Source organism: Nothobranchius furzeri, chromosome 1 (genome assembly GCF_043380555.1).
Source record: "Nothobranchius furzeri strain GRZ-AD chromosome 1, NfurGRZ-RIMD1, whole genome shotgun sequence".
In the NCBI taxonomy this organism is placed as follows: Eukaryota; Metazoa; Chordata; class Actinopteri; order Cyprinodontiformes; family Nothobranchiidae; genus Nothobranchius; species Nothobranchius furzeri.
Window position 1 is genome coordinate 29,786,229 of NC_091741.1, and position 13,531 is coordinate 29,799,759.

The window sequence follows — 13,531 nt, forward strand, 5'->3', positions numbered from 1 at the left end:
GTGCCGGTCATGGATTGTCCATAATGAACACCATGTTCAGACATAAAGGTGTCCATATGTGCTCTTGGCACCAGGATACCTTAGGGCGCATGTCTTGGACCCTTCGGGTGAAGAGAGGGGGGCAGAGCTGTCAACTGACCACTACCTGGTGGTGAGTTGGCTCAGAAGGTGGGGGAGGATGCCGGTCAGACCATGCAGGCCAAAACGGATCGCGAGGGTCTGCTGGGAACGTCTGGCAGAGTCTCCTGTCAGAAGGAGCTTCAATTCCCACCTCCGACAGAACTTCCAAAATGTTCCGGAGGAGGCGGGGGACATTGAGTCTGAATGGACCCTGTTCCGTGCCTCCATTGTTGAGGCGGCCGACTGGAGCTGTGGTCGCAGGATCGTCAGTGCCTGTCATGGTGGCAACCCCCGAACCCGCTGGTGGACACCGGCGGTTAGGGATGCTGTCAAGCTGAAGAAAGAGTCCTATCAGGTCTTTTTGGCCTGTGGGACTCCAGAGGCAGCTGACGGGTACTGACAGTCCAAGCGGAACGCGGCTCGGGTGGTCGCCGAGGCAAAAACCCGGGTATGGGAGAAGTTCGGTGAGTGTTCCTTAAGGCTCTGGATGTTGTGGATGTTGTGGGGCAGTGTTGGCTGACACGGCTCTGCAATATCGCGTGGACATCGGGGGCAGTCCCACTGGACTGGCAGACTGGGGTGGTGGTCCTCTTATTGAAAAAGGGGGACCGCAGCGTGTGTTCCAACTACAGGGGATCACACTCCTGAGCCATCCTGGTAAGGTCTATTCAGGGTTCTGGAGAGGAGGGTCCGTCGGATTGTTGAACCTCAGATTCAGGACGAGCAATGTGGTTTTCGTCCTGGCCGTGGAACACTGGACCAGCTCTATACCCTTAGGGGGATCCTGGAGGGTGCGTGGGAAGTTGCCCAACCAGTCTACATGTGTTTTGTGGATGTGGAGAAGGCGTTTGACCGCGTCCCTCGGGGGGGCCCTGTGGGGGGTACTCCGGGAGTATGGGGTACCAGGACCTCTGATACGGGCTGTTAGGTCCCTGTATGACCGGTGTCAGAGCTTGGTCCGCATTGCCAGCAGTAAGTCGGGCTCATTCCCAGTGAGAGTTGGACTCCGCCAAGGCTGCCCTTTGTCACCGATTCTGTTCATGACCTTAATGGACAGGATTTCTAGGCGCAGCCAAGGTGTGGAGGGCATCCGTTTTGGTGGCCTGAGGATCAGGTCTCTGCTTTTTGCAGATGATGTGGTCCTGTTGGCTTCATCAGAACGTGATCTTCAGCTTTCGCTGGAGCGGTTCGCAGCTGAGTGTGAAGCAGCTGGGATGAGAATCAGCTCCTCTAAATCTGAGACCATGGTCTTGAGTCGGAAAAGGGTAGAATGCCTTCTCCAGGTCAGGGATGAGGTCCTGGCCCAAGTGGAGGAGTTTAAGTATCTCGGGGTCTTGTTCACGAGTGAGGGAAAGCTGAAGCGCGAGATCGACAGGTGGATTGGTGCTGCATCTGCAGTGATGCGGGCGTTGTACCGGTCTGTCGTGGTGAAGAGAGAGCTGAGTCAGAAGGCGAAGCTCTCGATTTACCGGTCGATCTACGTTCCTACCCTCACCTATGGTCATGAGCTTTGGGTAGTGACCGAAGGAACGAGATCGCGGATACAAGCGGCCGAAATGAGTTTCCTCCGAAGAGCGGCTGGGCTCTCCCTTAGAGATAGGGTGAGAAGCTTGGTCATTCGGGAGGGGCCCGGAGTAGACCTGCTGCTCCTCCACATTGAGAGGAGCCAGTTGAGGTGGCTCAGGCATCTGGTCAGGATGGCTCCTGGACGCCTCCCTGGTGAGGTTTTCTGGGCACGTCCAACTGGGAGGAGACCTAAAGGTAGACCCAGGACACGCTGGAGAGACTATGCCTCTCACCTGGCCAGGGAACGCCTTGGGATTCCCCCGGAGGAGCTGGGCCAAGTGGCTGGGGAGACGGAAGTCTGGGCCTCTCGCCTTAGGCTGCTGCCCCTGCGACCCGACTCCGGATTATCAGATGAAAATTGTTATGATTTAAATTACATGTTATTTAATAGTGAAGTTTCAACTGTAATGAATTTAAATTACGTGTTATTTAATAAGCCATAAGGCGTAGGATTCCATAGGAAATATGAAATCCACCTTACGGATCTGTGAGGTTATTTAAACCAGAAGATTGGATCTTTTTATTGCAGGGATTAGATAACAGCTTCGTATTCACTCAGAGACAACAGAAGAGAGAGAGTCAAGTTTAAAAGTTAAGAATTTTATTAGTAACAACTTAAACTAGAATAACTTTAAACACTAAATGTACGGTGTAACTAATGTGGATGAGACGGTGGATGGATGACGTGTGATGTTGATCAGAACCAGCAAATCCGGAGCTGCGATTAGTTCTGACAGGAACTGAAGGTGATGTCTTTGCGTTAAGCTTTGGTTAGGAGATTCATAAACACATTCGACGCCATTTGCCGGTCTTTCTACCCTTCGGGAAGTCCCCTTTAGATCAGGAATGTCGAGGTCCAGCTTGACCTTCTCTGGAACCGAGCTGGTAGGAAATGGTTGCCGACCAGTCCAGACTGTGAGACACTTCCGGGTCATGACAATTTGTTGCCGTCTGGTGAGACCCGAGCTTGGGTCTTGATTGTTCAGCTTTGGGGCAGCAGTAGCTCAACAGGTTGAGCGGGTTGTCCAGTGATCGGAAGGTTGCAGGTTCGATCCTGGCTCCGGACAGAGAATTCTGCTGTTGTGTCCTTGGGCAAGACACTTAACCCACCTAGCCTGCTGGTGGTGGTCGGAGGGACCGGTGGCACCTGTGCTCGGCAGCCTCGCCTCTGTCAGCGCGCCCCAGGGCAGCTGTGGCTACATCGTAGCTCATCACCACCAGTGTGTGAATGAGTGTGTGAATGGATGAATGATACACTGTAGTGTAAAGCGCTTTGGAGTCCTTACTCTGAGAGGCGCTATACAAGTGTGGCTCATTTATCATTTTATTCTGAAAGGAACCGTTGCAGCAGGTGGAACAGCAACAGATTTTATCCAGCGTGTCGTTGGTTCTTTCGGCTGAAGAGGAAAGTTACGGATTGGCCACTCCGACAACTTCTCTAGAACGCTTTGAACTGGCGTTAGAGATGACGTGGGCATAGTTTTATACTTCTGATGTTTTGGTTTACGGTCGAATGAAAACATGACAGAGTTACCAAACACCACCAAAACCACACCTCCCTCAGATCTGTCAGATTCTGATTGGATCAGTGAAAGTAATGTGTCATGTCTTTTAACGCTACGTGAAATGAGTTCTGTTGGAACATTTAAAGTCATATTACTTTTATATTCTATAGGATTATAATAAAGTAATTAATATTTTGATTTCACAGATCGGTCACATCTTATTTATTGACTAACACTTTGATGGATTAGCTTTATTAAGAAAGAGTTCTTTGATTAATTAAAAGAAAAGAGTTCATTCTTCATTCTTCTGTTGAGCTGAAAATAAGCAGGTTAGAAGCGAATGCATGAGAACTCGAGACCATATCTCATGCAGACTAGTCCTGTGCAGAGGAGGGAAAAAACAGTCATTTCATTCTGTTACAAGATGGATGGATGGATGGATGGATGGATGGATGGATGGATGGATGGATGGATGGATGGATGGATGGATGGATGGATGGATGGATGGATGGATGGATGGATAGTTGGATGGATGGATGGATGGATGGATGGATGGATGGACGGAAGGATGGATGGATGGATGGATGGATGGATGGATGGATGGAAGGATGGATGGATGGAAGGATGGATGGATGGATGGATGGATGGATGGATGGAAGGATGGATGGATGGATGGATGGATGGATGGATGGATGGAAGGATGGATGGATGGATTAATACATTTGCATGCTTTTTTTCAATGTCTTGCATGAGGCATCAGTAGCTCAGGAAATATGAATGATAAAGGACACGTCTGTGAACTGGATACACATAATTTGATAGTAAACAGGTTAAAATATTACACACTGGGGCTTTAAAAAAGCAGCCGTTTTAATCCGCAGCAGCAGTGACCTACACGCTGGTTCTGTGGAAAGCTGTCATATTCTGTAATCAAGAGTGCTTTTAAATAAGTTATGACAAGCCATTTTATGTATTTATTGGTTATAAAAGAGTCATCTTCCCACACCAGGAATACTTGCTTAGATGTCTTGTGTGAGTGTTTTACATGTGTTTTTAATTTAGTAGTTCCACATTAGAAGATGTAAGTTTCAGTTTTTATTTTACATCAAGTCCAGATCAGATTAACTGGGGAAAAAACACTTTATTATTTTATTTTAAAATATTTTCTAACCTTGGAGAGAGAGAAACTTTTCTGGGATCAACATTCCTGTCAGACGCAGAGGCAGCTCCCATCCCAGAGACGCGTTGACAGACTCACACGCCACTGCTAACATGATGTCATGGTTTTCATGCAGGTATGTGTCTGCACTGACCACACCGGCACGGCTCTCTCCTGTGGAGTTTCACTACCCCCCGCTACCACCCCAGGTACCCACCTTCCAGATCACCTCACCCAACAGAAGCCACGCTCTCTCCCTCCCCCCCGCTGCTGCTGCCTACCGCAGGGATGATGACCAGCCACTGCTGAGATGTCCAGATGTATGTAGGCAAAAGCGGGTTGATGGTCACATCATGTCATGCAGTTATTTCATCGGGTTTAGAAACAGATGACAGATTTATTGAAAAGACCAATAAAGCAACTTGTTGCCTCACATCCATGTTTTCTAATTTGACTTTTTTTTTTTACTAAGTTCAGTAAGAAACTGTTTTTTACTTGATTTTGTTGACTTTGAGCTCAACATGCAGGCTAAATGTGAAAATACTCCTCTGTCCCTACTTCCTGCTTTAGCTGCAGAAAGAAAACAGATGAGGAAATGCTCAGTTTGGAAACGGTGACATTAGCACGTCGGAACGTCGACATTAACATTTGTGGACTCGCCCATCTTGACTCACAGGAAGGCTGTTGTTGGTTTGGCGTCCAGGAAACAGCTAGTAGAAGCTAACCGTTAGCATTAGCTACTCCACCACACAGCAGAACTCCTCCGGGCTTGTGTTACTTGTGAAGATAAAACATCAACGTTGCAGAGAAAACAGAATCAGCGGTTGAGTGGTGTTGCTGTGAGCCAATCGGAGGCCAGATGTCCAAATATCAGGAAATAAGAGTGCAAATTCTTCCGTCTGCTACTAACTTCTGCTTACTGGAACAGGAGCGCCAGAGCTTTGTTCCCCACAGAGATTGACTCACAAGGCATCCACTGCACATGTGTTGAAAAAAAATCAGTAAACTTGGTCTTTAAACATAACTCTGACCATTTTTGTTTTCCGCTGACATTACATTTGTTGAATTTCTCACTTTCTTTTGTGTCAGGACGGGAGTTTGTACAGGCAGCCTCGTCGCCCTCGGCGACCCTACCTGACAGAGAGCACAGGCAGTCTACCGTCCAGTCCTTACCATCTACCTGATGACGAGGCCTACGAGACGACGCAGGAGTACGCGTCCTCGCGGGAACCAATCCAGAGCCGGCGCCGCCCCCGACGCAACCGCCTCAATGGACACATCTCGCAGTGTTCAGCGGGACTACGGGACTACAGCTCACAGAGCTTGAGCCAGTCAGAAGAGGAGGAAGAAGAGGAAGAGGAAGAGGATGGTCACGGGGAGAGTACACCCTTTTTAAGTATGCAGAACATGAACATGGACCCGCCCCTAACAGCCTCGGGGTTCCGCTCATCCTCTGGTGCGGACACACGGACTCACCGCGGGCTGAGTCGGCCTGGAACGCGCAGCAACGGGCAGAGCCGCAGCTCCCAGACGCAGCGCTGCAAGGCCGACAACATGCCCCTTTAAGACTGGACCTCCCTCCGACGCCCACCCGTACACCCCTGCCACGCCCCCCACCTCTCACACTCCCCCTCGTCCTTCACACAGCCAGTGGACTAGAGACCCTCACCTAGGAGAAATATTTTTATTTTGTATAACAGACAGATATTCTAAACAAATGAAATATTTATTTTCATTTCAGCAAAAATTGTCTACTAGCTAACAGCAAAGACTTTTTTGATAACGGGGGGATATTTATATGTAAAGTTTTTTGATTTACAGCATTACGAGAGATGAAAAATATGAGAACTACGTGCCAATTTTTTCACAAGTTAGATTAATAGAATAATATTGTGGTGCCTTTTGCTGTATGCTGAAGTCGGAGGTCCCGTTGAGTTTTTGTAGCTTTTCTTATGAAGACGCCTCATTTTTATAGAGACCAACCCTCTTCCTTCCTGTTGCTTTTCTTTCTGATTTGGGATCTTCCTCTTTTTGAACTGTGATCAGATTATGTCATCATGCAATATTGATTCTTTCCGTGTTAAAGGTGATTGTTTACATGAATACGACAACTCGCTCGCTTCACAGAGACGTTTAGACGCAACCGGGTGTGTAGGGTAGAGTCTCTGACGGACGCCCATCGGTCATTACTGTCCTCGTCCGCTGCCTGTCGGTCATTCGTTGTAGTTTCTGTGAACAGAAGGTGTTTGGTTGTTGCTGAGGGAAGGTGGCTTCAGATTCCTGTGTAGGTGGTGCTGTCACTGCAGTGTGTGTGCGTGTGTGTGTGTGTGTGTTTGAGACCTGCCTCATTGGTTGGGGCCTGTGTTCACCTCGGTGGTCGTGGTTTCCTGTTAGACTGAACATGTTCTTCCCACCAATCGTCATGCTGCCAGAAGCTCCGCTGCACTGTAAGCACCTCCGTCTGCGAGCAGCCGTTGGTCAGGGAGCTGCAAATCCAAACCCAACCCAACCAATCCAGTTGTAATCCAGCCTGACTCTGGCCACCCGTGGACTGCCTAGCCCGCCCGTTTCCTATGCCAGCAGCTTAGAGCCGCACTGTGTCTCAGGATTTCCCCATCGCATCACAGCCAAACGACTCACAGCAGAGAGAGCACATCATCTCAGTCGCTGTTCAGTCCACAGGGCCAGATCCTCATGTCTTCATCTTCCTTTTGTTGCGCTCACTCACAAAAGTAGGAAGCTGACGTTTGGGAACACCAAGAATGAGAAAGTTGTGTGTTAGTGAACATGCGTGTGTGTGTGTGTGTGTGTGTGTGTGTGTGACCCACAGTGTTGATGGTGAAATAAAAAAGAAGAAATGAAAACGTTTTGCAGAGACCACATCTGTTCTCCCTGATTCGGGGGCCTAGCTAGAGATTCTGCCTCACCCCCAAACCCGCCTTGAGAGGAGGATGTCATTCTGGGTCCAATCCCCGGAGAACCGTCGCCGGTCCAGTCGTGAACACGGAGAGCCATCCCCACGTGTTACCACACTAGTGATGGCACAGCTATGGAGTGGGTTTAAAACAGCTAAACACAAGCGACGTCACACCCGCTGCTAGAGAACGCGCTTTGTTTCGCTCACAGCCAAATAACGGTGCGTGACCCAGACTCTGGTTTTTATTGCTTGAACGTCTTTAGCTTCGTCACAACGACTGAGTGATTTGTCTCTGTGTCCCCTCCCCCCGACCCCTCTCACCTTCCTGTCTTCCTCATCCTCGTTGGACCTACCGAACCTACCAGCAGATCAGTTTAACGCTCGCGTGGAGCACGCCGAGCAGCCCAGCGACACTGGGCTGAACCGGTCCCTTCCACTCCAGACCCTAGAAACCCGTTCAAGCTCGCTGAGGACAACCCGTCCGGCTCCCTGTTTGAGTTTGCTCACAACAACTAGAGTTGTTTTCTAACACAGGCAACGCATGGATCACATAGAGAGTACCGTTAAAAGACGTCAGATGCCTCCGATTCGAGGGCGTCCCAGTAGAGATGTACCCGAGTAGTGTTTGGGTCTGGGCCCAAAGTTTTTATTACTGTAAACAATCTGGGATTCACAACATGGGAACATGCAAGTGAGGATAGTGTGCTTGTAGAGCTTGTAGAGTTATTAATGAACCCACCGTCTTTCTCCTCCCACCCACCTGCTGCATACACACACACACACACACACACACACACACTCCAACACACAGCCCTTCCATGTTTGTTTGTCAAGCAGTTTGTCTTTTTTTTTACCTCCCTATTCCTTCTCTCCTCCTCCCTCCCCTCTTCCCTCTCTTGACTCCCTCCCCTCTGACCTTTTCTCCTCTCAGCCTCCCCCTCCCCCCCGACCCAAGCCCTTGCATGTCCTAGTGGTACTGGTAGTTGGGTGCATGGAAAAAGCAGCAAGCAAAATTGTTTTTCCACTCGGTTAAAAAAATAAAAGAATTAAAATAAGAATATGTCTTCATTTTAAACATTCAGCAATAAATTTCATTCTCTTCATGTCCATTATTCTTGGAATATGCTAGAAGATTTTTTGCAAGTTTTATCCAAAACATGCTACTTGTAAAAGAAGAAAAATCCAAAACCACCCCTTCATGTGAAAAATAAAAACTTTATTCCTACCATTCTGGAACAGTCCTGTCATCTCTGAGCCTCCCGGTCCTCTGTTAGCCGGACTTTTTATGCTTTACTCAACAAAGTGAGAGATGCTGTGTGAAGGCAAGAATGAGGGTGTCACACCTGCCCACTAGAGGGCAGCATTCACACACTGAACTCATGCACCTCTCTGTTAAATCAGAGCGCATCCCAACACACACACACACACACACACACACACACACACACACACACACACACACACACACACACACACTCACACACACACACACACACACACACACTCACACACACACTCACACACACACACACACACACACACACACACACTCACACACACACACACACACACACACACACACACACACACACACTCACACACACACACACACACACACACACTCACACACACACACACACACACACACACACACACTCACACACACACTCACACACACACACACACACACACACACACTCACACACACACACACACACACACACACACACACACACACACACACTCACACACACACACACACACACACACACACACACACTCACACACACACACACACACACACACACACACTCACACACACACACACACACACACACACACACACACACACTCACACACACACTCACACACACACACACACACACACACACACACACTCACACACACACACACACACACACACACACACACACACTCACACACACACACACACACACACACACACACACACACACACTCACACACACACACACACACACACACACACACACACACACACACACACTCACACACACACACACACACACACTCACACACACACACACACACACACACACACACACTCACACACTCACACTCACACACACACACACACACACACACTCACACACACACACACACACACACACACACACACACTCACACACACACACACACACACACACACACACACACTCACACACTCACACACACACACACACACACACACTCACACACTCACACTCACACACACACACACACACACACACTCACACACTCACACACACACACACACACACACACACACACACACACACACACTCACACACACACACACACACACACACACGGTATTCTCGGGATATCGCCTTTGTTTTGTTTAGTGTGTGTTTCTGCAACATGTGTTGTTGACTAACCCCAGACCAGTTTCAAAACGCTCATCTTTCTGCACGTATGCCTGGAATTTCATGCCGACCTAAAGATCGCAGCATGATGCCTGCAGAGATCCTGTGCATGTCGTTGATGTTATGAGTGGTTGACAGGCAGGATTATCCGGGCAGTCTCCGTTTGCAGGATCAGACCACGGACGGTTTCACTGAGGTGGAGAAAATTCATCTGAAATGTGAGAAGCCGTTGTCACAAACTGACAAGGACCAGCTAAACAAAGCCAGGTTTAAATAATCCTGCAGAGCGCGTCTTTAAAAGACCATGAAGTCGATGACAGATTAACTGATGCTTAAGTGGAAGAATGACCTGCTCTTGGGTTCATTTAAATGAGTGTTTAAAGCTCATAAATGAACTCAGCTAACTAAAGAAGTAAGTTTAGATTAAGTGTTTTAAATCAGATTAAAAGCATATTTTGTTGAAGAAACTCCACCCTGCCCATGGAGCAGGATTAGCTCTCAGAATAAATCTCCATGACAATACTTCCTGGAGGTTGTGAAACCGACTGAGTGGTGGGTTACGGGGTGGTGCGCTAGTCTCCGTCAGCTGGCCCTGACATCAGAAACCTGAATGATTCATGAGCTGCACCAGTAGTGCAGCATGCAGACCTCTTCTCTGGGTGTCTGTGGTGAAATCCACAAAGTCTGTTAATATGAGAAACCACAGGAATTTTTAAGGGTTAAAGTTTTAGATTTTGGTCAAACCGTGTGAACATCGGTTCGGCTAACTTTGCTATTTACATGAAATTGTCATCCAAGCTTTTATTCCATAAACTACTGAGACCTATTTTTTCCCAAATTCAAAAGAAGCTTTTCAGTTTCTGACCCACAAAATATCAGTTGAAGAAACTTTAACGGACCTGATTTCCAACTGCAACACAAATACAACCAGAGAATGGAACAAAACACAAATCACTCATTTGTGTGTGTGTGTGGGGGGGGGGGTTCCACAAAATATAAACAAGTCTCAATTATCATGGGATGTGAACATCTTAGGTGTGTTCTTGCTGTGTCTTTCTAAATCCATGCTTTCGTTCTTTTTTAAACACAGAAACAGTTTTGTTTACCTGTTATTGACGCTACAGTTTCGCCGACGGCTGCCGGCTTCTTCAGGCTGACGCTGATGGTGGCGCGTCACTTCCTTTTCCGTTTATCCGCGGGCAGCAGAGGACGTTGTCGCCCTCTACTGCCCGCTCTCCCCTCTCCGACGATGCAGTCCCATGCGTGGTCCAGCGTGTAAACTCCGTCGTCCCTGTTCATGGTCCCACATCCACGTCTCCTTATCTCGATTGCTTCCTTGATCCATCTTTTGTATTTTTGTTGTTTGGTGGTTATGATCCGTGTGCTGTCCCAGTCCATTATATGGTTTTCTCTTAAGCAATGATCTGTTACGGCTGACTTTTTTATTGTGTTTTCTGCTTCTTCTTTTGCTGCTCTTGTGTGTTTACGATTTGCCTCTTTCTCGCACTCCTTTCTGTGTTCTATTGTTCGTGTGTTGAGTTGGCGTCCGGTTTCTCCTACGTATGTTTTATTGCAGAGTTTGCATGGGATTTCGTAGATGACTCCACATTTTTGTCCAGCTGATATTTTGTCTTTTGGGTGTACTAGTCTGTTTCTAACTGTTGTGTATGGCTTTGTTGGTGTGTTTATGTTGTGTTTTTTCATTGTTGCGAAACTGTAGCTACAAACAGGTAAACAAAACTGTTTCTGTGTTTAAAAAAGAACGAAAGCATGGGTGGGATGTGAATGTTTGGGGAGCTTTGTTAATCTTCTTAAAGGAGACACACACACACAGACACACACACACACACACGTGATGTTTGAAATCTGAAACAAAGTTTATAGGATTTACAGAAAGTGTGCAGTACTGGTTGAAGGTACGTTGGACCATTCTTCTTTACAAAACATCTCTAGTTCGTTCAGGTTTGATGCTTCTGAGCATGGACAGCTCTCTCTAACTCACACCACAGATTTTCAATAATACTCAGGTCTGGTGACTGAGACGGCCGTTCCAGAACGTTCTACTTGTTCCTCTGCATGAATGCCTCTGTAGATGTTTATCAGTGTTTAGGGTGGTTGTCTTGTAAGATCCAGCCCCGGTGCAGCTTCAGCTTTGCCACTGATTCCTGGACATTGGTCTCCAGAATCTGCTGATATTGAGTGGAATCCATGCGTCCCTCAGCTTTAACCAGATTCCCAGTCCCTGCACTGGCCACACAGCCCACAGCATGATGCAACCACCACCATGCTTTACTGTAGGTAGCAGGTGTTTTTCTTGGAATGCTGTTCTTTTGCCTCCATGCATAACGCTCCTTGTTCTGCCCAAATAACTCAGTTTAAGTTTCATCAGTCCACAGCACCGAATTCCAGAATGAAGCTGGCTTGTCCAGATGTGCTTCAGCAAACCTCAAGCAGCTGTTTGTGCTGTGGGTGGAGAAAAGGCTTCCTCTGCATCACTCTCACATGCAGCATCTCCTTGTGTAAAGTGCGCTGAATAGCTGAACGATGCACAGTGACTCCGTCTGCAGCAACATGATGTTGTAGGTCTTTGGTGATGGTCTGTGGGTGACTCTGATTGTTCTACCATTCTTCACCTCTGTTTACCAGAGATGTTTCTTGGTCTGCCACTTGGAGCCTTAACTTGAAGTATACCGGTGGTCTTCCATTTCCTCAGCATGTTCCTAACTGTGGAAACAGACAGCTGAAATCTCTGAGACAGCTTCCTGTTTCCTTCCCCTAAACCACGATGGTGAACCATCTTTGTTTTCAGCTCACGTGAGAGTTGTTCTGAGTCGCCCATGCTGCTGCTCTTCAGAGAATATTCAAAGAGGAGGGAAACCTACAATTGTCCCCCTTTAATGCTCTTTCTCATAAACTGATTCAACTGTCTATAAAGGTCAAGGGTCACTGAGCTTACCAAACCTATTATGAGTTCCAATAATTCGTTCTAAAGGTTTTGGAGTCAATAAAATGACTTTATAAAATGCCTAATTCTGTTTAACCCATATTTGCACACTTTCTTTAAGTCCTATAAACTTTGTTTCACACGTGTCTCCTTTATGACGTGTTTAACTGAAACATTTTATTATACAGTGCAGCAGTATAATACAGCAGCACTGTATTGTGGAAAAGATCCAAATACTGGCCATCGGCTGACCAGGACCCTCTGATTTGGACACGGTTTCTCTAAACTGTAATTAACAGTAACCACTCCTTTTGTTCTGATGCATGCCAAACATGTCAAATATCAAATATATCACTGACTCATCTTCTGAGTTCGTGTCTTGAAGCTGTTCATCATCAAGATGCATTTCCCATAACATTCCAGCACATCGACTCGTGGGGATTTCACTGCTCGTGACAAACATTTCAAATGAGTGTCGTAACTCGGTTGGTCCGGCTGAACCTGCTCAGGTTGCCGCTTTGGTAGGAAATGCTGAACAGTGATGTCAGAGCGAGAAAATCTGGAACAGCTTCAGTTTCTGCCAGCTCAATGCAAATGTGAAATTGTTGCCACGCCGACTCTAGACAACCGATCTCATTTGACTAATGATACAACCCGAGGCTAGCTATCAGGGCAGCAGTAGCTCAACAGGCTGAGCGGGTCGTCCAGTATTCGGAAGGTTGCAGGTTCGATCCCGGCTGGTCGGAGGGACCGGTGGCACCTGAAACCCTCAGCCTCGCCTCTGTCAGTCAATGTGTGTGTGTGAATGGATGAATGATACACTGTAGTGTAAAGCACTTTGGAGTCCTTACTCTGAGAGGGGCCATACAAGAGCGGGTCATTTATCATTCATCACAGCCCAGAGCAAAAGGAACG

The 13,531-nt window shown here is 47.5% G+C and overlaps 1 protein-coding gene across 4 annotated transcripts in view; it reads left to right on the plus strand.

Annotated features, from left to right (window-relative positions):
- The window catches only part of nrg2b (neuregulin 2b), a 122,016-nt gene extending 113,521 nt beyond the window's left edge, over positions 1 to 8,495 (plus strand). For 3 of the 4 annotated variants that reach the window (XM_070551141.1, XM_070551163.1, XM_070551204.1), the window contains 2 exons: positions 4,487 to 4,670; positions 5,440 to 8,495. In XM_070551141.1, coding sequence (XP_070407242.1) covers positions 4,487 to 4,670; positions 5,440 to 5,916 — 661 coding nt within the window. In that variant the 3' untranslated portion in view covers positions 5,917 to 8,495. The remainder of the gene's footprint in view (positions 1 to 4,486; positions 4,671 to 5,439) is intronic. The other variant, XM_070551180.1, reaches the window with a different exon arrangement.
- Positions 8,496 to 13,531: the final 5,036 nt, after the last annotated feature.